Genomic DNA, 25759 nt, shown 5'->3' on the forward strand with positions numbered 1-25759 from the left:
ACACCCCCCCAAACACACACTTTGCACACGTCCCCCTATTGTAGATCACTACAATAGAACCAAGGGTGGATCTGGATTTGGGACAGCTGTGAGGAAGACTCCCATGTGTTTGTTTCACGAAGTGTACAGAACAGAATTGTTCTGTAGAACGTGACTTTATTAGGGATAGTCTTTCCTGCACTGATTGTCCTATTGCCTTTAACAGAAACATTTGTATTTTGCCTCCCCCCCTCCTGTTCCAGCTTAATTGCATTATTATTATCATTACTAAAGATACATAGAGGTAAAGTTTATTATCTATGGCCAAAGGCCATTACAATCTGAACACACAAAGCAATTTTTCTTTGCTAGAAATCTTTGCTGTCAGATTAAAATAAGGAGGGAATATGCAAAGAGTTGAGGCAGCATTTCATTTTCCTCTCCCCGACGACTTCATCTTTCCCTTCCCTGAAAACCCCCATAAACTCTCCCCCTTTCCTCCTGCTTTCTCTCCTTTCTGCCCACCAGCCAACCTAGCTATCTGCCCACCTGTCTTCGGCATCCCTCCTTCCTTCTCCCTGGCAGCCTCTCCCTGGGAAAACGAGACACCACTCTGTGAAAAAACCTAAGGTCACAGTAACTTCAATTATCCAATAATGTGTCTTTCAGTAATATTAATAAAAGATGTATAAATAACAATGTTGTGTATAATCCTCCTTTCTCATATATATACACACACACACACATATATATATATACACATACATATATATATTTTTGTTGTTCAGTCGCACAGTCAAGTCCGACTCTTTGCAACCCCATGGACAAAGTCACGCCAGGCTCTCTTGTCTTGCGCCATCCTCTGAAGTCTGCTCAAATTTGTGTTTGTTACATCAGTAACGCTGTCCAGCCGTCTCCTCTTTTGCCGTCTCCTCCTCCTTTTGCCTTCTTTCTTTCCCAGCATCAGGATCTTCTCCGGTGAGTGCTCCCTTCTCATTTGGTGGCCAAAGTATTTGAGCTTCAGCTTCAGCATCTGACCTTCCAGGGAACAGTCTGGGTTGATTTCCATTAGGACTGGCTGATTTGATCTTCTTGCAGTCCAAAGGACTCTCAAGATTCTTCTCCAGCACCACAGCTCAAAAGCATCTATTCTTCTGCGCTCGGCCTTCCTTATGGTCCAGCTCTCACAGTCATACATTACTACTGGGAATACCATCACTTTGACTACGGACTTTTGTTGGCAGGATGATGTCTCTACTTTTTATTATACTGCCCAGGCTCACCCAGGTTCACCATAGCTGTCCTCCCAAGGAGCAAACGTCTTTTAATTTCATGGCTGCAGTCACCATCTGCACTGTGATATTGGATCCCAGAAATGTGAAGTCTGTCACTACTTCCATGTCTTCCCCTTCTATTTGCCAAGGTGTGATGGGGCCGGATGCCATGATCTTAGTTTTTTTGATGTTGAGTTTCAAGCCTACTTTTGTGCTCTCCTCTTTCAACCTCTTCTGCATCAATGGTTGGGGCATAGACTTGGATTACTGTGATATCGAATGGTTTGCCTAGGATACGGACCGATATCATTCTGTCATTTTTGAGATTATATCCCATTACTGCCTTCTTCACTCTCTTGTTAAATATAAAGGCCACACCATTTCTTCTATGGGACTCTTGGCCACAATAATAGATGTAGTGATCCTCTGAGTTAAATTCAGGGTTGTATTTTCTATATATATATATATATAATTTCCCTCTCATGGATTGCTGCCTCGATGCGAGAGGGCTTGCGCGGTTCAGTGAGGCTGTGGGCTATGCCATGCAGGGCCACCCAAGAGGGACAGGCCACAGCTGAGAACCCAGACGAAATGCGATCCACTGAAGAAGGAAATGGCAACCCACTCCAGTATATTTGCCAAGAAAACCTCATGGACGTAACAAAAGGCTAAAAGATATGGCGCTGGAAGATGAGCCCCTCAGGTCAGAAGGTGCCCAATATGCTACTGGGGAAGAGCGTTCAAGTAACCACAGAAAGAGTGAAGCGGCTGGGCCAAAGCTGAAAGGACGCTCAGCTGTTGATGTGTCTGATGGTGAAAGAACAGTCCGATGCTGCAAAAAACAATACTGCATTGGAATGTGGAATGTAAGATCTACGAATCAAGGTAAACTGGGTGTAGTCAAATGAGATATAATACACCCCCCAACATATGTCCATGATACAACAAATTCATATAGTATACATACAGTATCCGAAGAACAAATAGTCAGTTTCCAATATTCTTAATGTGAGCACCGTCCAATTTTCTAAAAAAAAAAAACCAACAGTCCTCGATGGTACAAAGGTATGACTGGCTTTTTTGGGGGAGGGGGCAGGAACACACAGTAATGCAGTTCTGGCTGGCTTGTAGGGTTGCCAATCCCCAGGTGGGGGCAGGGGAAACCCCAGTTTGGAGGCCCTCCCCTTGCTTCAGGGTCGTCAGAAAGTGGGGGGAGGGGAGGGAAATGTCTCCTGGAAACTCTATTATTCCCTATGGAGATTTATTCCCATAGAAAATATGGAGAATTGATCTGCAGGTATCCGGGGCTCTGGGGGGGCTGTTTTTGGGGGTAGAGGCACCAAATTTTCAGTATAGTATCTAGTGCCTCTCCCCAAAATACCCCCCAAGTTTCAAAAAGATTGGACCAGGGGGTCCAATTCTATGAGCTCCAAAAGAAGGCGTCCCTATCATTCATTATTTCCTATGGAAGGAAGGCATTGAAAAGGTGTGCCGTCCCTTTAAATGTGATGGCCAGAACTCCCTTTGGAGTTCAATGATGCTTGTCACAGCCTTGATCTTGGCTCCACCCCTAATGTCTCCTGTCTCCACCCCCAAAGTCCCCAGATATTTCTTGGACTTGGCAACCCTACTGGCTTGGCATCAGGGGGTACGGCCTAATATGCAAATAAGTTCCAGCTGGGCTTTTTTTCTATAGCAAAGCCCTAGTGTGAAATGATGGTGATGTCAGGGGTGTGCAGCCTAATATGTGAATGAGTTCCTGCTGGGCTTTTTCTATAGCCCTGAGTGAAATGATGGTGGTCAGGGGTGTGTGGCCTAATATGCAAATGAGTTCCAGCTGGGCTTTTTCTATAGCCCTGTGTGAAATGATGGAGATGTCAGGGGTGTGTGTGGCCTGATACGTGAATGAGTTCCTGCGGGGCTTTTTCTATCGCCCTGTGTGAAATGATGGCAATGTCAGGGGGGGGGGTGTGGCCTAATATGCGAATGAGTTCCAGCTGGGCTTTTTCTACAGCCCTGTGTGAAATGATGGTGATGTCAGGGGTGTGTGTGGCCTAATATGCGAATGAGTTCCAGCTGGGCTTTTTTCCCTATAGCAAAGCCCTAGTGTGAAATGATGGCGATGTCAGGGGTGTGTGTGGCCTAATATGCGAATGAGTTCCAGCTGGGCTTTTTTCCCTATAGCAAAGCCCTAGTGTGAAATGATGGCGATGTCAGGGGTGTGTGTGGCCTAATATGCAAATGAGTTCCTGCTGGGCTTTTTTCCCTATAGCAAAGCCCTAGTGTGAAATGATGGCGATGTCAGGGGTGTGTGTGGCCTAATATGCAAATAAGTTCCAGGTGGGCTTTTTCCCTATAGCAAAGCCCTAGTGTGAAATGATGGCGATGTCAGGGGTATGTGTGGCCTAATATGCAAATAAGTCCCAGGTGGGCTTTTTTCCCCCTATAGCAAAGCCCTAGTGTGAAATGATGGCGATGTCAGGGGTGTGTGTGGCCTAATATGCAAATAAGTTCCTGCTGGGCTTTTCCCCCTTTAGCAAAGCCCTAGTGTGAAATGATGGCGATGTCAGGGGTGTGCGCGGCCTGATACGCGAACGAGTTCCCGCGGGGCTTTTTTCTCCCAAGAGTCCCGCGTGCCACTAGCAAGCCTCCTATGGATTGAGAGCCTTCGATGTTTCAAGGAAGCTGCACCTCCCGTCGAAGCAGGGGGCTCCCCGGATTGCATCAGCCTCTGCAGCCCGCGCTCTGCTTCCAGCGGGCATTCGGCGGGCGGGCGGGCGGGCGGGCGGCGGCTGCAGTGGGGACTCCCGGCCGGCGAGGCGGAGGGGGGCGCTGCGGCGAGGGGGGCGCCGGGTCCCGCGGGCTGCCTCTCCCTCCGCCGCTGGGCCGAGCCCGGCCTGCCTGCCTCCTCGCTGCCTGCCTGCCTGCCTGCCGGGCGGGTCCTGGCCGTGCCGTTGCGGGGCTCTGCAGGAGGGCCGCCGCCATGAAGGACTGCGAGTACCGGCAGATCCCCCCGGGCACCCCGGCCGCGCCGCCCTCTTCGGCCGAGCCTCCCCGGGCAGCCTCCCTGCCGCTCCCCGCCGCCGCCCCGCCGGACCGCCAGCGCCGCAAATGGGAGGTCTTCCCCGGGCGCAACCGCTTCTACTGCGGCGGCCGCCTCATGCTGGCGCGGCACGGCGGCGTCTTCCTGCTCACGCTCGGCCTGGTCGTGCTCACCAGCGGCCTCTTCTTCGCCTTCGAGTGAGTGAGGCAGGGGGGCGCTTGGACCCCGCGGAGGGAGGGAGGCAGGGAGGGGCCCCGGGTGCCTCGCAACGGTGTGACCAGCACAACAGCCCTGCGAGGGAGGCAAGGGGGGGGGCAGACCCGGCGAGCGTCACAGCGAGCGGGGGTTGTTAGGGATGGTTGGTGAGTTAAGAGTCCTGCTGGGAGGTCTAGTCATGCTTCTACTCATGTTTCAATCTAGTGTTACTCTGACAAGCAGCTTCAAGAGGGGGTTAGATAAAAATAAGGAGCAGAGGTCCATCAGTGGCTATTAGCCACAGTCTGTGTGTATGTGTGTGTATTGGCCACTGTGTGACACAGAGTGTTGGACTGGATGGGCCATTGCCTGATTCAACATGGCTTCTCTTATGTTCTTATGTGACACAGAGTGTTGGACTGGAGGGGCCATTGGCCTGATCCAACATGGCTTCTCTTATGTTCTTATGTGACACAGCGTGTTGGACTGGATGGGCCACTGGCCTGATCCAACAGGGCTTCTCTTATGTTCTTCTGTGACACAGAGTGTTGGACTGGAGGGGCCATTGGCCTGATCCAACATGGCTTCTCTTATGTTCTTCTGTGACACAGAGTGTTGGACTGGATGGGCCATTGGCCTGATCCAACATGGCTTCTCTTATGTTCTTCTGTGACACAGAGTGTTGGACTGGATGGGCCATTGGCCTGATCCAACAGGGCTTCTCTTATGTTCTTCTGTGACACAGAGTGTTGGACTGGAGGGGCCATTGGCCTGATCCAACATGGCTTCTCTTATGTTCTTATGTGACACAGAGTGTTGGACTGGAGGGGCCATTGGCCTGATCCAACATGGCTTCTCTTATGTTCTTATGTGACACAGCGTGTTGGACTGGATGGGCCACTGGCCTGATCCAACAGGGCTTCTCTTATGTTCTTCTGTGACACAGAGTGTTGGACTGGATGGGCCATTGGCCTGATCCAACATGGCTTCTCTTATGTTCTTCTGTGACACAGAGTGTTGGACTGGATGGGCCATTGGCCTGATCCAACATGGCTTCTCTTATGTTCTTCTGTGACACAGAGTGTTGGACTGGAGGGGCCATTGGCCTGATCCAACATGGCTTCTCTTATGTTCTTCTGTGACACAGAGTGTTGGACTGGATGGGCCATTGGCCTGATCCAACATGGCTCCTCTTATGTTCTTATGTGACACAGAGTGTTGGACTGGATGGGCCATTTGCCTGATCCAACATGGCCTCTCTTATGTTCTTATGTGACACAGAGTGTTGGACTGGAGGGGCCATTGGCCTGATCCAACAGGGCTTCTCTTATGTTCTTATGTGACACAGAGTGTTGGACTGGAGGGGCCATTGGCCTGATCCAACATGGCTTCTCTTATGTTCTTATGTGACACAGAGTGTTGGACTGGAGGGGCCATCGGCCTGATCCAACATGGCTTCTCTTATGTTCTTATGTGACACAGCGTGTTGGACTGGATGGGCCACTGGCCTGATCCAACAGGGCTTCTCTTATGTTCTTATGTGACACAGAGTGTTGGCCTGATCCAACATGGCTCCTCTTATTTTTTTTCCAGTTTAAATTTTTTATTAATTAATAATAAACACAATTTTACAAACATCAACTATAACGATAATATTAACAATAACTAAACCATAAGCCATCCTGTTCTGTATATGATATACATAGTACATGTCTAATAAAAAGCAAAATCTACATAATTTACAAAATGCACTTTGATCGGAATGTACATAGTCAAAAAAAGAAACCATTTTTCTATAAACATATTCTTCTTGCTTCCTTTATCAAGTGCTTCTTTAATTTGTATGGTACCAGCTATTTTGTCCATCACAATTAGGTCCCAAATTTTTAGAAACCATTTTCGTTTGGAAGGTAGAACTGAAGCTTTCCATTGTTGAGCTATTAATAATTTTGCCGCTAAAATAAGCATAGATGCTAATTCTTTCTTATGTTTTGGTAATTCCGAATCATTCCATAGGTTAAGCAAAATTGATTCAAGGGAAAAGGGCACCTTGTGATCTATGATACGTTCCAACGTGGGTAAGATTAACTTCCAGAAATTCAAAACAACAGGACATTCCCACCAACAGTGGATAAATGATGGCTCCTCTTATGTGACACAGAGTGTTGGACTGGATGGGCCATTGGCCTGATCCAACGGGGCTTCTCTTATGTTCTTATGTGACACAGAGTGTTGGACTGGATGGGCCATTGGCCTGATCCAACGGGGCTTCTCTTATGTTCTTATGTGACACAGAGTGTTGGACTGGATGGGCCATTGGCCTGATCCAACAGGGCTCCTCTTATGTTCTTATGTGACACAGAGTGTTGGACTGGAGGGGCCATTGGCCTGATCCAACATGGCTTCTCTTATGTTCTTATGTGACACAGAGTGTTGAACTGGATGGGCCATTGGCCTGATCCAACATGGCTTCTCTTATGTTCTTATGTGACACAGAGTGTTGGATTGAATGGGCCATTGGCCTGATCTAACATGGCTTCTCTTATGTTCTTATGTATCCTGCTTCTTAACCTCACCGGTTCTAAATCATAACGGTGCTGTGGACACTGCTGCTGTATAAATGACGAAATAATCATGAAAGGTTGGTTTGATTGTAAGAAATAGACTATAATAATCACAGAAACATCGGTAGCGAGGAATCGTTATGAACTAGCAGTGAAATGTAGAATTGAGAGTAAGGATTAGAATGAAATAATCATTCGTGTTTCAAAGGCAAGGATGTAAGAAGGCAAAGCGACAGAATAATAATAATTCTGAAATGTTTAGGTTTTGGATCAAACAGGAAAAGGAATACGAGTTGTCATATGAAGGACTCTGCCTTTGCTTAACCAGTTGTGCTACCCACTGTGTGCCACAAAGAACGTTGCAATAAGATTCTGGAGAACACTGGGTTCAAATTCTGGCTCTACTATGAACCTTAGTTCAATCGTTCTTTCTCAGCCTAACTTAGAACGTTGCTAAGAAAAAATGTGGAAAATTGAATCTGGTATATTACCCATATTTTCCTGCATTTTCCTGGGAAGAGCCATGGCTCAGTAGTAGAGCATTTGGTTTGCATCCAGAGGGTCTCAGCTTCAGTCCTTGTCATTTCTAGTTTTATAGGATTGGGAAGTTGGTGATGGGGAAGACCCTAGCCTAAGACCCTTGAGAGCTGCTGCCAGTCAGAGTAGACAAGACTGATCATGATAGCACAAGGGTCTGGCTTGGTATAAAGCTGCTGCATGGGTACATGTGGGTTTCTAGATTGATTCCTGTGCATGAAGGTTGATTTACAATCAAGATTCAACATTCTTTACAGTGCAGGCATGTGTCTTCAACTTTATGTATAGTTGGAATACATTCATTCCTTATTTATCCCCTTCTTCCACCTCCAGTTTGGTGTAGTGGTTAAGTGTGCAGACTCTTATCTGGGAGAACTGGGTTTGATTCCGCACTCCTCCACTTACAGCTGCTGGGAGTTAGCCATCGCTATCACAGGAGTTGTCCTTGAAAGGGCAGCTGCTGTGAGAGCCCTCTCAGCCCCAGCCACCCCACAGGGTGTCTGTTGTGGAGGGAGAAGACAGAGGAGATTGTAAACCGCTGAGTCTCTGATTCAAAGAATGGTGGTGTATAAATCTGCAGTCTTCTTCTTTGTCTCCTTTGTTTAAATTTTTAGATTGCAAGTTTTTGTTTTCCTGTGTCCTGTAAATTGTCACGGGCATTGGTGGCAGTGCTATATAAATAGTACAATAACTGAAGCGCCAATTTAATATCAAGGGCATGAGTATCCAGAACCACAAATAATAAATAAAACAATTCTACAGTATCAGCTTTAGAATAATCAGGTTTGGAAAAGAAAGGAAGAGGCGCAGGGAATTAGGACTTTGCTTGTCTTAGGGAACAAAATAAAAATGATTTTTTTGCGTTAGTTATTATTTTAAACACACACACACACACACACATTCCTTAGAAATATACAAACAAAACCAATGGTACACCATAGAAGTTTCAAAACTACCAGATAAGATCAAAAGAAAAGAATACAGTAAAGAGGTTTTTACTGTCCTCTGAAAAGAAGATAAGATGTGGACCAACTTAGCCTCGAACGGAAAAGAATTCTACAGATTGTCCACCACTGAAAAGGCTCCTGGTCATACCAAACTCTTTCCCCAGGAATGCCTGTAGGTCCCTAATATTTTGTCTTGGTAATGCAACTCCAGTCTCTCAGCCCCACCTGTTTCAAGAATGGGGAAAGGGACAAATGCTTATGATAGTAGCTGCTCAGAGTGTGCTAAATGGGAACCTCCATTGTTCAGAGGCAGTATACTGCTGAATAGAACATGCTGGGGACTAACCAACATGGGAGGGGTTTTCATGTTGAGCTTGTGGCCTTTGACCCAGTTCTTTGCTAGGGCTCATCTTTCTCCCTTGTCTCTTCACCTTGCTAAATTGGACCATCAAAGAGTTCAACTTCAGTCAGCATCCCATTGCGGAGACTTAAGGAGCACGTGGTCAGGAAAGGTAGGCCAGTAGTTTCACCTTCTCTGTTTCTCACTCCCTTCTCCTCTCGTTTATCCTTTATTAGCCATCTCTGAAGGGAAGCTTAAGACTTTGGCCGCACTTGAATTGGTTTCTGCCTGAACGGAATGCCCTTTTGGATACAGGAGCCCCAGCGTTTCACCTTGGAAACGAGATCCATTTCAATGCCCTTCACTTTCTGGGCTCAAGCCTACTGGTGTAGCCAGTTTGGTGTAGTGGTTAAGTGTGTGGACTCTTATCTGGGAGAACCGGGTTTGATTCCCCACTCCTCCACTTGCACCTGCTGGAATGGCCTTGGGTCAGCCATAGCTCTGGCAGAAGTTGTCCTTGAAAGGGCAGCTGCTGTAAGAGCCCTCTCCAGCCCCACCACCTCACAGGGTGTCTGTTGTGGGGGAGGAAGGGAAAGGAGATTGTGAGCCGCTCTGAGACTCTTCGGAGTGGAGGGCGGGATATAAATCCAATATCATCATCATCATCATCATCATCATCATCATCATCATCATCATCATCATCATCATCATCATCATCATCATCATCATCTTCTTCTTCTTCTTCTTCTTCTTCTTCTTCTTCTTCTTCTTCTTCTTCTTCTTCTTCTTCTTCTTCTTCTTCTTCTTCTTCTTCTTCTTCTTCTTCTTCTTCTTCTTCTTCTTCTTCTTCTTCTTCTTCTTCTTCTTCTTCTTCTTCTTCTTCTTCTTCTTCTTCTTCTTCTTCTTCTTCTTCTTCTTCTTCTTCTTCTTCTTCTTCTTCTTCTTCTTCTTCTTCACATATTTCTCAAACCTCAGAGTACTGCATGACAGAAGAGCCCTGTAATTTGTGTATGTACATTGCAAGGCTCCTGGGATTCTGGGGGTGCGAAGACGAGGGATCTCTTTTGTGCAAAGTGGAAGGGAGGATGGTGGTGAATACACCCTCTTTCCCCCTCCTATATGCCCTGCAAATGGACTTGAAGAAATATTTCCACCATTAACCCCTCTGAGATGACATGAGATGGAGAAAGCTGATTTGTCTGTTGGGTTTCAAATTGGTGGTTGCAATGACTTTGGGGGTTATCGTGGAGAAAATGATAAGCAGCTAACTTTGATTGCCAACTTGTGAGCACCTGATGCTTCCAAATCCTCCTTCATACACCTTACACCCTGGGAACTGTGCATCTAGCTTGGTGACAGAAGGGCATGTTGACATGTTCCTTGGTAGATATGAGAACAATACTCTCCACACTGGCTGTGTGCTCATACATTACTTGAAAGGTTGAAGATCCATGCGGTGGTGTGAGCTGTTTCAGCACTGAACAGTGTAACAGTGAAGGACTGCATAACAGACCCCAATTTGTGATTCTTTTAATCTGCTAAAAACATTTCCATGGCTCTACATACTAACTCGCTGCCCACTTTCTCTATATTTAGGACTGCTTTCCATTCCATTTTTGTCTGATGAAGTCTGCTTAGAGCACACAAGAGCTTACATTCTGAATAAAACTTAGTTGGCCTTAGTTGACTACAGCTTCAGACCAACACAGCTGCCCACTTGGGTCTGTATAACTTTCAGTTCATTGTTTGGTATGACCTCAGCTCTTCTAAGCTATTTTGAGTTTGTGTGCATGAGCAGGCACCATGTTTTAGACCATGCTAGCATTCTTGTGGAGGCAAGTAACATTGCCTGTTGCAGAAATTTGGAGAATTTGCTTTTCAATATACGGTGGCTGCGCAGAGGGAACTTCCTCAACTGTGCTACGTTGCAAGCAGTAGATGATGTGCCAACTCATGGTGTGCATCAGCCTTTAGTACATGGTTGAGTTTTTTGGCCACAGGAGAAGGACCAATCGGCAGCCACGTGTCAGGCATTTCCCAGCAATCTCCATATGGTTGCCCTAACACGAGGCTGTTAATTTTTATCTAGCATGCATCTAAGGCTCATTTTAAGCTTTCTGTACTAGGTGCTTTTATGATCAACCAGAAGAAGAAGATATTGGATTTATATCCTGCCCTCCACTCCGAAGAGTCTCAGAGTGGCTCACAATCTCCTTTATCTTCCTCCCCCACAACAGACACCCTGTGAGGTAGATGAAGATATTGGATTTATATCCTGCCCTCTACTCCGAAGAGTCTCAGAGCGGCTCACAATCTCCTTTATCTTCCTCCCCCACAACAGACACCCTGTGAGGTAGATGAAGATACTGGATTTATATCCCGCCCTCCACTCCAAAGAGTCTCAGAGCGGCTCACAATCTCCTTTCCCTTCCTCCCCCACAACAGACACCCTGTGAAGTAGATGAAGATACTGGATTTATATCCTGCCCTCCACTCCAAAGAGTCTCAGAGCGGCTCACAATCTCCTTTACCGTCCTCCCCCACAACAGACACCCTGTGAGGTGGGTGGGGCTGGAGAGGGCTCTCCCAGCAGCTGCCCTTTCAAGGACAACCTCTGCCAGAGCTATGGCTGACCCAAGGCCATGCCAGCAGGTGCAAGTGGAGGAGTGGGGAATCAAACCCAGTTCTTCCAGATAAGAGTCCACACACTTAACCACTACACCAAACTGGCTCTCCAGGTGTCTGGTCTTTCCCCAGAAAAATAACGTCCAACGTTTTGTTTTCCTATGACAGACTAACACAATCATCTTGCAATCATCTTGGAAAGTTTTTTCCCCCCAGAAATGCACCGTATTAAAATATTTTGCTTTTTGTTGCATGTATACTCTGACCAGTGGAGCTACAGCTGCCTACTGGGATTAGCACCCCCAGGAAAGGGAACTGAGAGGGGGGATGGGGAGTGCAAATGATAAGGGATGAGTGTCACAGGTGTGTACTGCATAATAATAATAATAATAATAATAATAAATTTATTTTTGTATCCCGCCCTCCCCTGCCAAAGGCAGGCTCAGGGCGGCTCACAGGACATGGTATAACCATGATTTCAATAAAATACAATCAGTACAATAAAACAGATTAAAATACAGTTGAATTACATTTATAGATTAAGTTAAAAATTAGATAAAACAGCCATTATGAGTTATTAATTAAGGTGCTACAATTCACAAACATGTATAGGATGGCTAGAAGTCAATTTAGCCGGGTTCCATCTTAAAAGCGAGCTGAAAGAGGGTGGTTTTGCAAGCCCTGCGAAACTGATTCAGGTCCCGCAGGGCTCGCAGCTCCTCTGGGAGTTGATTCCACCATCGGGGGGGGGGCATTGTTGAGAAGGCTTGCTCCCTCGTTGTTTTCAATCTAGCCTCTCTTGGTCCAGGGATTTTAAAAAGGTTTTGGGAACTGGATCTCAGCGCTCTCTGGGGAACATATGGGGAGAGGCGGTCCCTAAGGTAGGCAGGTCCTCGGCCATATAGGGCTTTAAAGGTAATAACCAGCACCTTATAACGAACTCGATACACAACCGGCAGCAGGACCTTCTCAAAGGAAAGTCTGGAGACAGCAGTAGCAGATGACGTTGATCTCGATCTGGTGTGGTTTTGCGGCTGAGCTTGAGAGATGCCTCAGATTTCTGTAATCCTCTTGTGCGCAGATACCAGGAAATATATGGGCAGCTTGCATGAGTCCGTTGGAGTCTTTGCGATTACTGATGCTTATAATAGTAAAATCCTTTCGCAGAGTGGGGAGGAGGGGTCAAGGTTTGGCATTTTCCTTATGCAAACAGCCTTTCGTTCCCTTGCATGTCCAACTCGCTGTTGGGAGTTATTTCATCTTCGGTTTGTCATATCGAGACCCCTCGGGCTCAGCGCCTGCAGCAAACAAGGCGGCTTCAGCCTGGAAAGCGAAGTCATACGTTGCATCTACATGACCAGAGAGTCGCGGTTTAAATAAATTAATAAAATACCTTAAATCTCATATTGTATGTTTAAGTATGCAACCTGAATGGCAAGTGAGTGCAGTTACTTATGTGGTTATGGCGTTCGAGTCGGAAGCAGTTCTGACCCCCTCCCTGATGTTTCGCATGGTGCGTGCAATCATCTTCCTGTGGCAGGTCCGTAGTATCTGCAGGTACGATCAGCTGTATCACTCAGGTTGCTTGTAATCTACGCTGCTTGCACGGTACAGCTCATAAATCCTTTCAGCCTGAACACTGTATTCTAAAAAAAGAGTTCGCTTTGTTTCTGGACTCTCTTCCAGATTTGAGAGGAGACGAATGTTGATGCAAGATCAAATTCTTCCTTTCTGGAATAACTGGGACTCTGTCCTTTACTGCAGGGGTCCTCAACCTCCCAGCCCATGCATCGATCCTGATCTATGACTTGTTAGTCTCCAGGTCTTGAGGCAGAGGCTCCGCACTGCCTCTTTCGCCCACCTGAAGCCCAGGCAGATGAAAGAGACAGTGCGTCCTCGCTCTGAAGCTGCCTCCCCTTGATGGGTGGGGGTCTTTAAAGGGGAGGAGGAGGCAGATTTTCTGCTTCTGCTAACTGGCCCCACCTAGTAGGGAGATGACAGAAGCAGCCCCAATAATGCAGGCAGGTTTCTGCAGTGGTGAAGGGCAGATTGCGTTCTAAAAACAGTTTCGGCCACTTCCTCTACCCTCGTTTTCACAGTTTCTGATAACCTGGATGTGCAGCGCGGAGCCTCTGCATTCTCCTTCCTGGCTGTGAGGATAGACTGCGGAGCACTAGTCCGTAAAGGTGCTTGAATGATGTGGTATCTGTAGCGTAGCTTGGAGTTGCAGGATGTTGTCATCCTCCCCAGTCAACATACTGGGTTTCAAGAGCAGTAACCTCAGCAACCTTGATTTGTATGTATAAACTATATATTTGAGGCTATGAGTTCAGGGGTTATCTCAAATTAGTTTGAGCTGCAAGGGAAAGGGAAATAAATAAAACAGCCCCGGGCACCTCTATAGAAACAAGGCACAACTATTTAAAAGCAATTTCACTAAAACCTGAGGGTTTACTTTTAAGTAAATGTGCGTAACACTTGAGCTGCTAATGTCCTCCATAAACATTTCAGGCGGGAGGAGGTCTGCTCTGAATTTCCCCCAGTGCTTTGGTTTGCTAAGCTTCCAGCCATCCTCTGTAGTTGTATGCCTCCAATAATATGATTATACTGGCAGCTTGTAACATTGATTCCCAGGCTGTGAAATGCTTCCATCTGGTGAATTCAGCGGATTAAACGGCTGTTTAAAGGGACAAGAGTTTGAGGCTGTTTTTGTAATGGTCAGTTGACAATCTTTTGGGCACTTTTGCTGCATGGTGCATGAGCATTCACTTTTTCCCTGTCTCTCCACAGCCTAGTAGCTTTCTATTGAATAAACCCAATGTTTACGAGCCTATTCTCTCCTCAGAACAGAACAGAAATAGTATTAATTTCCATCATGACACACAGTTCCCTCCCACTTCTCAACTCAGATCAGCCGCTCGCCCCCTTCTCCTTTCAAAAATAATTCCATGGTTACTCCAACAATTCCCAGCAACAGGCTCTCCACAATTAATTTTCCCTCTATCCCAAATGTGGCTGTCATTGGAAGTCAGGATTTAAATACAGTGGCTAACTCTGGATCCTGATGGGAACGCCTGTTCTTTTAAAAATCTTCTTTTGCTTTCTTATTTTGTGTGATCCTCTGATACACTTTAGAGCAGGGGTGTCAAACATGCAGTCCAGGGGCCAAATCAGGCCCCCGGAGGGCTCCTATCAGACCCCTGAGCAACTGGCTGTCATATGCTTCCTTCTCGCTATATCTTGCTTCCTTCTGCATAACAGCTTGTTTTGCAAGGCTTGCTCAATCGCATGGGAGCTACAGAGCACAAAACCTCTATTTTCTCCATTGGCTGAGGCTCCTCCCTTGGGGAGGAAGGGGGGAGGAATAGCTTGCTTTGCCAGGCTTTTTCAATTGCACAGCAGAGCTACTGAGCCACACCTCTCTTCCTTCTACTGGGTGAGGCTCCCCCCCCAGTTCCCTGGGGAAGGAAGGAACGAGCCAGAGCTTCCTTTGCCCAGTTATCTGGATCCCATGGGAGAAATACAAATAAAGCATCTTTAAGACCAATGAGTGCTAACGTTTTAAGCATGTTTTAATTTTTTTTTTAAAGAATGCGTTTGTGTTCTTTATGAAATTTATATATCTGCTACCTAATCTTAAAGAGGTACACACATGGCTTGGTCCGACATGGCTCTGCGCAACCCAACCTGGTGAACATGAACATATGAAGCTGCCTTATACTGAATCAGACCCTTGGTCCATCAAAGTCAGTATCGTCTTCTCAGACTGGCCGCGGCTCTCCAGGGTCTCAGGCTGAGGTTTTTCACGCCTACTTGCCTGGACCCTTTTTATTTGGAGATGCCAGGGATTGAACCTGGGACTTTCTGCTTCCCAAGCAGATGCTCTACCGCTGAGCCACCATCCCTCCTACATATGAAGCTGCCTTATACTGAACCAGACCCTTGGTCCATCAAAGTCAGTATTGTCTTCTCAGACTGGCAGCGGCTCTCCAGGGTCTCCAGCTGAGGTTCTTCACACCTATTTGCCTGGACCCTTTTTTGGAGATGCCGGGGATTGAACCTGGGACCTTCTGCTTCCCAAGCAGATGCTCTACCACTGAGCCACCGTCCCTCCCCAACAAGTCTGGCCCAACAAGCCATTTTTGTCAGATCCATCCCTCATAACAAATGAATTTGACACCCCTTCTTTAGAGATTGTAGATCTGAGTGATTGTTTGGGGGAGGGGGTGCGTGGCTGGATAGCTGAAGATTTTAGCCATGAGTTGCACAGTTTCGGCAACAAGTGGAAGCGCTGTGTGAAGTTAAATTTTCTCTAATCAATATATTGATTTTGTCTCACAGTACCGAGTAATTGTGAACTATTGCAGTACAGACCAATTGATATGGTTTCTCCACAGCTATATTGTCACTGGGCAAGGGGTGTGTGGTGGGGAAGGAAAGGCCAGAGAGATGCTTGAAGAATCATGTTCTCCTATGATGTCCAGCCTACCAGTTATTATAATCTTCTCAAGCTGTGCTCCCATCTGCAAATGTGAGGCTGGTTCTAACCAGAGATGGACCTTTTACTTTGGTGGCACCTTTGGATGTCCTCTTCCTTGAGGTTCACCTGATTTACCTTTCTTTAGAGAGCTGGTTAAAAAAATCTTCTTACCAATAGTTTTATCTTTTTTAATTTTTAATTTGTTTTTATTATCTGCTTCTAGTCCCAGGACTGGCTTGTGAGTAATGCTTTAGGCAGCTCAGTGTTGTTTTATGTTGTTTTTATATCCCACCTTGGTTTTGATGACTTGTTTTTATGCTGTTGACTTTATAGTATTGTTTCAGTTTGTGAGCTGCCTTTTGAGATTTCCTAAATTTTCTAAACGTAATAAATAATCTTGTCTCCCGCTCTTTGTAGAACAGAATCGAGGCTTATTTTGCAGTTATCCTTGGTGGAATCAGATAAAGTCACATCTGTGCCAGGAAAAAATTACTAACTCATCTGCTGTGTGACTATCAAAAATTGCATTGAGGAATTAACAGTTGGGTATACTGGGAAGGACTTACATGAAGATGAGGAGAGGCCCTTGAGTGAAAAGTGAACTTTATCTCAAGCTTGTAGATCACAGAAATTTTTTGAGAATGTAAATGAAAATTAGATCGTAATATCAGAGGAGGGACAAGGAATATACTCTGGATTGAATCCTATTGAGAAATTTGTGAAAGAAGCTGGCGGTACAGAACTGTCCCTTCTTTCCCTCTCCAGCAGGTAATTCAAAAATCTTCCATGAAGGCTCTTGAATAAAATGCACTCCAGCAATGGAGGCAGTGCTGAGGAGAGGAAATTGGGAAAATTTACTCCCTATTCCTTCTTCTGCTGGTCGTTTGCACTGGTGGTGGAGGAGATGATGTTACCGGTAGGTAACCCACTGGATCCAATCCGTTGACTGCAAGTTGGGCTACAAATGACTGTGTCTGCTTAGGATACCTGCCTGCTGTCCAAAATTTCATTACTGTGTCGTTAAAAGATCCACAAAAATATGCAAAGGAGAGAACTTTCACAAAGGGGTAGCGAGAGGAAACTAGCCACTGGATGAAGCTCTTGTACATTGAATGGAGATCATATTAACAAATGTTGTTTTCTTTTCAGCTGCCCCTTCCTGGCTCGTAACCTGACCGTGGCCATTCCTATCATTGCTGGCATACTGTTCTTCTTTGTCATCAGCTGTTTACTGCAGACCAGCTTCAGGGACCCTGGTATCCTGCCTAGAGCCACCCCCAGTGAAGCTGCAGATCTGGAGAAATGGATCGGTGAGTGTCTAGCCCACATGATCTTTACTTATGACAATATGTGTATTTTTTTTTTGTCAAATGCGATAGTTATCCGATGGTATTCTTCATCCTCCTTTGCATCTTTGTTTCTTAAATGAAGGGTGGCAAAGTAGTACGATCGTCAGATTTTAGCCTTTAGAAGACCTCCGATATCGTAAGCCCTCTGGTGGGAACTGTTTTGGCGCTGAACATCAGCATTATCCTTTGTGACGTTGCTTCTGCTGCCTCTCATCCTGTTTGCTATGTTTCAGAGCTATTAAAATACCACGATGGGGACTTATCTATGTGTAATAATAAATAATAATAAACTTTAATTTGTATCCCGCCCTCCCCGCTGAAGCAGGCTCAGGGCGGCTAACAAGACATGGTTTCCCATGATTTACATAAGACAATTTTAAAATACAATTGATACATACATTTAAAAACAGTTACATTAGGTTAAAACTACATAAAAGTTAAGACTACCATAAATTAAGGTGCTATTCAGTAGATATTTTTCGATGGCAAGGTATCGTTTTCAGGACTCCTTATATGCTTGCATAAAGAGGGTAGTTTTGCAAGTTGCAAGTGTAGCAAGTTGTCCACTTCCATGAGCACCATGTGATGGTCAGAAAGAGTGGAGGGACAGATTGTCGACGAACGCACACATCGGAGTATGGATTTAGACACCAATAAGTCATCTAATCTTGCGAGGGGGATGTGAGAGCAGAAGGTGTAGGCTTTCAAGTCTTTATGTTGCTCCCTCCATACATCCACCATCCCAAATTCCTTCATCAGGGCCAATACGGCCAACCGTGATCTCAAGGATCGTTCAGTCGCACCCATGCGATCCATCTTGCCATCCAGAGTGGTATTGAAATCACCGCCTAAAATAATATTGTCATAGTCCAGGTTCTCAAGTATAGCAGCCACTTTATTAAAAGTATGAGTATTTTCATTATTCGAGCCATAGATATTAATCAGGGCCGTCCTCACCCCCTGGGCTTCCCCTAACAGCACAATGTAGCGACCTTGGGGGTCGGGGAACTCTGAGTGCACTGCATGTTAGAGCAGAAGGGGACGGGTGAAAGATGTCTGGACTGCAGCAGCATTGTGGTGGAAAGTCCTGGTCTTTTGTTTGGCACAAGGTGTCTTCCTCACTGTGAAATGATGAAAGAGTAGCTGAAGTGAAGTTGTAGTAATATTACTTTGGCATAGGGAGTATAGTAGAAAAGCCTGTGGCCCACTTTTCCATGTTGAAGGAGAAGCAGCACCTTAGGGCCCAAGGAATATCAATCTTCAGTGTGTTCTCTCTTCAAATAAACACAATAATTTTTTTTTCAAGTTTAAATTTTTTTATTAATAAAAACACAATTCTACAAACATCAACTATAACAATAACAATATCTATAACATAAGCCATCCTGTTTTGTATATGATATACAGAGTAAATATCTAGTAAAAAGCAAAATCTAAGTATTTATCCGGTAATTTACAAAGTGCACTTTGGTCAGCTTGTACATAGGCAAAAAAATGAAACCATTTCTCTATAAACATATTCTTCTCGTTTCCTTTGTCAAATGCTTCTGATTTTTGTATACAACCAGCTATTTTATCCATCACTATTAGGTCCCAAATTTTAAGAAACCATTTACATTTAGAAGGTAGAACTGAAGCTTTCCACTGATGAGCTATTAATAATTTCACTGCTAAAATAAGCATAGATGCCAATTCTTTCTTATGTTTTGGTATTTCTGAATTATTCCATAGGTTAAGCAATATTGATTCCGTGGAGAAGGGCACCTTGTGATTTATAATACGTTCAATCGTGGGTAAGATTTTCTTCCAGAATTGCAAAACAACAGGACATTCCCACCAACAGTGGATAAATGAGCCGATATGGCCGCACCCTCTCCAGCAGTTAGCATCTTTGGATCTTTTAGAATAAAAAATCTGCAGTGGTGTCAAGTACCATCTGGAGTAAAACTTAAAATTTTGTAGCCGCAAATTCAATATAGGGGTGTGGTATAAAGATGATGACCAGATGCTTGGCCAATTTTCTATTGTAATTTTAGTCCCACAATCCTTATCCCAAGCTTTTACTGTTGAGCTTTCTATAAAATAAACACAATAATAAGTAATTCCTTTTTAAAAACTAAGCCGTCATAGGTCACCTGATCAGTTTCCCAGATGATTTAAATAGGTGACATCAGTTCCGCTATCGCTACTTTGCCGTAAAGCTCATGCGTTGTGACTTCTGCAAGTGAAGCATGTGTTGCTCTCTTAGTCTTGTGGTTAGCAGTGACCAGTGACCAGCTGCAGAATTATCAAGAGAGAAAAGAAATACTAATGCCTTGTAAAAGCAATAGAAGTGTATGGGTTCACATATTGTCCTGATCCTTCCAGTTCCATAACGCGGGGTGCGACAAAGTCTGAATTATTCCTGCGACGGAAGTATTCTGTTAATTCCTTGAAGATACAGGCAGAAGTTAAAGAAAAGAACAAGTGCTAGTTTTTCTCTCCTCCGGAGCAGTCTGGAGAACTGATTAGATTACATTTGTAGGGCTAGTTAAGCATCCTTTCTCTTGTTCTGAGCACAGACAAGAGGTGGCTCAGAGCAGCATGTTTTACAGTGTAGCACTGGTAATAATTCCTCATTTGCTTATAAGACTGAGAACTGCTTTCAGATATTCAGGTAGAGAAACTTTACAAAGTTGGGTTTTGAGGCTATTATACATGAACAGGCTGGCATTTTGGGGGGATAGTAACTTTTCCAGGCAGACTTCCTGGGTTGTTCCACAATAAGTTCTGGGGAAGTGGAGAATCTGTTTTTGTGCTTGTAGTTTCCATCAGTCTTTTGGGAGATATCTTTTGCTAGAAATGTGAATAATTATGCAAGTTAAAGATGGTGGGTCCAGAGCGTGTGTGTATGTGTGTGTTTAGCCTCTTTCCCATGCTTTGTGGCTGAAGTTCCATATATCTACTGTTCTTAAGACCTAGATTTGAGTCCAGTAGCATCTTAGAGACCAAGAGAATTTTCAGGGTATGAGCCTTTGCGAGTCAACACTTCCTCAGATACGTACTACTATTCTTAACTTACTGATTTTGCAAATCCATCATACGGAGTTTGCAGAGGTCTGAACAGTTTTCTGGCATATATAAACTTTATTGCTGTTGGTGTTCTGTTTCAAAATCTAAAGCAGTATCTTCTGCATGTAGTTGTCAATTACATGTTACAAGGGACAGGACTGCCACTCAAAGGACAAGTGAGAAAGGTAGTTTAGGAAAGAGATGATAGAGTAAGGAACAAAATATAAATATGGACTGGAATCTGGCTATCCAAGTGCATTTGAGTTAGGAATTTAACATCCATAAGTAAGAATGGAGTTGCACATTGGCTTATTCTGATACAGTTACACTGATTTCCTGTTTGCTTCTGGACTGAAATGTAGAATAAATTTTGTAGGAAGAATGTTGTATAGACAGAAAGTCTCCTGCAGTCATTATATGTCAGCATATTTGAGTATCAGACTTTAAAAACAGTGAAAACTCTGATATTATCAATTTAAAACAATTTTATTAATTTGCAATATATTGGGATATTCTTTAAGAAGAATTAAAAATAATACAGAATAAAAACAATACATCGCTTCCCCCCCTTCTCCTCACCTCCCCTTTTCTTGACCCCTGCCGGTGTTTACTTAAAATTAAAAAAAAAAACCAAGGTAACTTAGCAAATCAAGAATCTCCATTTTAAAACCTTATAACAATATGGAAGAAATAAAAACAAAAAATAAGAAAAGTTAGCTCTATAAGTTCATCTTCATTTTTCAAAAGAAAAATTTCAGCTTTTATCAAAAATCACTAAATGTCCCCTTTTCATTGTTTTTCAACGTAATTTTGAAATTTCTCCCATTCCTTCCTAAACTTCTCCAAATCATAGTCTTTTAAGATTCTTGTAAGTTTGTCCATTTCACTCCATGACATAACTTTTAAAATCCAATCTCATTTTTCTGGTATTTTATCTTGCTTCCATAACTGCGCATACAAAGTCCTTGCAGCTGAAAGCAGATACCACACCATTGTTCTATCTTGTTTCGGAAAACTTTCCCTTTGTAATCCCAACAAAAAATAGTCTGGAGACCTCTTGATGTCATAATCTAAATTTTTTTGACATTTCTTTCTGAATCATTTGCCAAAATTGTTTTGCTTTTTCACAAGTCCACCACATATGGTAGAAAGATCCTTCATGTTTTTTACATTTCCAACATCTATCTGACACCTGATTATTCATTTTTGCCAATTTCTTAGGTGTCATGTACCATCTGTACAGCATTTTAAAACAGTTTTCTTAAATCTTATAACATGTCAATATCTTCATAGAGTTCTTCCATAAATACTCCCAGGATTCCATTTGTATTTCTTTATTGAAATTGATTGCCCATTTTATCGAGATTTAACTACTTCATCTTCTATAGACCATTTCAATAGTAATTTATAAATCCTTGAAATCAACTTTTCATTATTACCCAGCAGCATTTTTTCCAATTCTGTTTGCTCCTGTCTTATACCTTCATTTTTAATGTCCTGCTCCACCAAGCTCTTAATTTGTTGTAACTGAAACCAGTTATATTTATATTGTAATTCTTCTGCTGATTTTAGTTCCACCTTTCCTTCATGTATTTTTAATAGTTGATTATACGTTAACCACATCCCTTCACTTGTTTCTGAAGATAATTTTATTACTTCAGTTGGCACAATCCATAGTGGCTTCCTCTCATCACCATATTTTTTATATTTTGACCAAGTACTTAGCAAGTTTCTTCTTATATAAAGGTGTGAGAAAAAACCATCTTATTTCTCCCATACAACATACAAGCATGCCAACCAAAAATATTTCCATGGCTTTCTAAAACCAACAGTTTTTTATTTAATAATGTCATCCATTCTTTAATCCATACCAACACACTGCATCATGATACAATTTTAGATCCGGTAACTGAAAACCTCCCCTTTCTTTTGCGTTGGTTAAAATTTTCATTTTGATCCTTGGTTTTCTTCCAGCCCATAAAAATTCTGAAACTTTTCTTTGCCATTTGGTAAATTGTTTATTGTCCTTCACAATTGAAATTGTTTGAAATAGAAACATAATTCTTGGTAGAACATTCATTTTAATTGCAGCGATTCTGCCCAGCATAGACAAGTTCAATTTGTTCAATTTTATCAAATCTTCATCAATTTTCCGCCAAAACTTTTCATAATTATTTTTATACAAATCTATATTTTTCATGGTAACTTCCACACCTAAATATTTTACTTTTGAAGTGACCTCACACTCTGTTGCACTTTGCAGTTCTTCCTGTTGACTCTATGTCATATTTTTGCACAAAATTTTTGATTTTTCTTTATTTATATAAAAGCCTGCCAATTCTCCATACTCCTATATTTTACGAAGCAGCAGTGGTATCACAGATAAGGGATTTTCGTTGATAAACATTACATCAACAGCAAACGCTCTATATTTATAAGAAAAACCTTTCAATTTCAGCCGCTCTATCTCTTTATCATCTTGTATTTGCCTAAGCAAAATCTCTAATGTCATTATAAATATCAATGGAGATAGAGGGCAACCTTGCCTTGTTCCTTTACCAACAATCATTTTCTCCGTCAAATCTGCATTTATACAGAGTCTTGCTTGTTGTTCAGTATATATCGCCTTAACCATTCTTATAAAATCTTCTCCTAATTCCAATTTCTCCATCACTGCAAACATAAAATCCCTATTCATATTGTCAAAGGCCTTCTCTGCATCTGCAAAAAATAGTGCCACTTCTTTTTCAGGTTGCTTCTCATAATATTCAACAATATCTTTAACAGTTCTGATATTATCTCTAATTTGTCTCCTGGGAAGAAATCCTGCTTGTTCTTCTTTGATAAAATTATTCAAATGCTGTTTGAGTCGTTCTGCTAGTATCCTAGCATATATTTTGTAATCATTGTTAAGTAATGAAACTGGTCTATAATTTTTTACATTTGTTGTATCTCTATCTTCTTTTGGTATCAACAAAATTGTAGCTTCCTTCCATGTGTTTGGTATTGTCCCATCAATCCTTATAATATTCATCAACTTCTGAAGTTTCGATACTAATGTCTCTGCGAGAACTTTATAAAATTTTGCTGTAAAACCATCTGGACCCGGTGCCTTTCCCATTTACATTGAACTTATAGCTGCTTCAACTTCAGTTTTTTCAATTGGTTCATTTAATACCTTTTCCATATTTTCTGTTAAGGGATTTACTTGAATTTTCTGTAAATATGCATCTATTTTTCTTTTATCCACCTTTTGAGCTTGAAATAACTTAGCATAATATTTATAAAATTCCCTTTTAATTCCCGCTTGGTCAACAATTTCTTTACCTCCCGATACAATTTTGTTCACAAATTTATTTCCCCTTTTTTTTTTCATTTGCCAAGCCAGGTATTTTCCAGGCTTATTTGCTCCTTCAAAAGATTTCTGTTGGAGTCTCTTAAGGTTCCATTCTACCTCTTTATTTAACAGATGTTTCAATTGGTTCTGCAATATTGTGATTTCCCTTATTATTTTCTTTTTCTCCGGTCTTTTTTTAAGTTCCTTTTCTTTTCTCCCAATCTCTTTTTGAATGTCCAACATTTGTTTCTCTTTGGCCATTTTATCTTTATTATTCATTGTAATTAAAATACCTCTCATTACTGCTTTGTATGCATCCCACACAGTTTGAAATTGAATGTCCTCCTTTTCATTTATTTGGAAGAAGGCTTTAGTTTCTTTTTCTAGAGACACCACTGTCTCGGTTTTCTGTAGCAAATCTTCTTTTATTCTCCATCTCCTCATCTTTTTCACACACTTTGCTGACCACATTGTGATCTTTCCCAACTTTAGGAAGAGTCTCTATTTTTTTTGTCATAAGTCCAAGATCTTTTGTCATCCATAACATATCGATTCTTGAGAAAGAGTTATGCCTAGCTGAAAAAAGGTGTAATCACGCACTTTAGGATTAAATTTCCTCCATATATCTTCCAAACTTTCTTGTTTCACTAAATGGAAGAATGACTTTGGTAACTTCCCCTCCTTATTTTTTCCCCCTGATTTGTCCAGATCATTAAATTGTTCCATTAAAATATCCCATTACCATTATTTGTTCATAAGTCACTTGGTCTAATTGTTGCACAATATCTTTAAAGAAGGAGTCTTTCGCCCCATTTGGGGCATACAATCCCAGCAACAATGTCTTTTTATCATTCATTGTCACTTCCACAGCTAAATATCTCCCTTCATTGTCCTTAAAAATCAATTTTGGATCCAATTTCTGTTTAACATAAAAAAATCACTCCCCTTTTTTTTCTCCTTAGCCAAGGAAAAAAATTCCTTACCCAATTGTTTGTTCCATAAAAATTTGTAATCCAATTGTTTAATATGTACTTCTTGTAAGCAAATTATATTACATTTTTGTTTCTTGATCCAATGAAATGTAGCCTTTCTTTTTTGGGGTGAATTTAGTCCATTTACGTTCCAAGATATTAATTTGTAATCCATAACGATTCTTCTTTTATTCTGTATCCCCAAATTTTCTTCAAAAAATCTCCTCATTTCCTGCACATTTGTAATTGTAATCCTCTTTCCTCCATATTCAAAACTTAGACCTTCAGGCAGTATCCATCTGTATCGCACTTCATTCTCCTGCAGTTTGTCAGTTAATTTTTTGTACAATCTTCTGTCATTTATAACCTTTCTTGGCAGCTCTTTCATTATTCTTACTCTGCTTCCATCAATTTCCAATGTTTTTTCAAATTGTTTTCTTAAGATCTTTCCCACCATATCACTTGAAATAAATTTTACTACCACATCTCTTGGTAGTTTGTTTTTCTTGGCAAACGATGAATTGGCCCTGTATATGTAATCATAAAGATAACTAGATTCATCAGGTTCTATTTCCAAAAACTCAAGCAATAGTGCTTATTATATATGTCTTTAAGTCATCTCCTTCGTTCTCAGGTACATATCTGGTTTTCCATTAACTTACAGTCTTGCAGAACTACTTTCTCCTGCAATTTATTAATCATGGAATCTTGATCCTTCACCTTATTCTCAACCACATGTACTTTATTTAGTGTTGCTTGTGAGTCCTTTCTGAGATCCTCAATTTCTTTTTTAATTTCTGCCTTCACCATTTCTGCACTTGTTTCAATATATTTTTTTAATTGCTTCTTATTGTCCATTATCAGATCTTTCATCACTTTGACCAGTCTTGCCTCCATGGCATCCAATTGATCTTGTATTTTAGGCATTATACCTTCCTCAAGTGAACCAGTCCTTGCGCGTGTCTGTTTTGGTGCCGGCTTGTGATCAGACATTACTATTTCTCCACTACCAAAATAGGCTCTTAAACTGATCTCACCAAAATCAAATTAAACCATTGGATCTTATA

At 42.5% G+C, this 25759-nt stretch overlaps 1 protein-coding gene across 1 annotated transcript in view; it reads left to right on the forward strand.

Annotated features, from left to right (window-relative positions):
* The first annotated feature begins 4235 nt into the window (after positions 1 to 4235).
* The window catches only part of ZDHHC18 (zinc finger DHHC-type palmitoyltransferase 18), a 38627-nt gene continuing 17103 nt past the window's right edge, over positions 4236 to 25759 (forward strand). Inside the window, exons 1-2 of the mRNA XM_060257593.1 lie at positions 4236 to 4493; positions 17134 to 17294. Coding sequence (XP_060113576.1) covers positions 4237 to 4493; positions 17134 to 17294 — 418 coding nt within the window. The 5' untranslated portion in view covers position 4236. The remainder of the gene's footprint in view (positions 4494 to 17133; positions 17295 to 25759) is intronic.

The sequence above is a fragment of the Heteronotia binoei genome, chromosome 17, assembly GCF_032191835.1.
Source record: "Heteronotia binoei isolate CCM8104 ecotype False Entrance Well chromosome 17, APGP_CSIRO_Hbin_v1, whole genome shotgun sequence".
Lineage (NCBI taxonomy): Eukaryota > Metazoa > Chordata > Lepidosauria > Squamata > Gekkonidae > Heteronotia > Heteronotia binoei.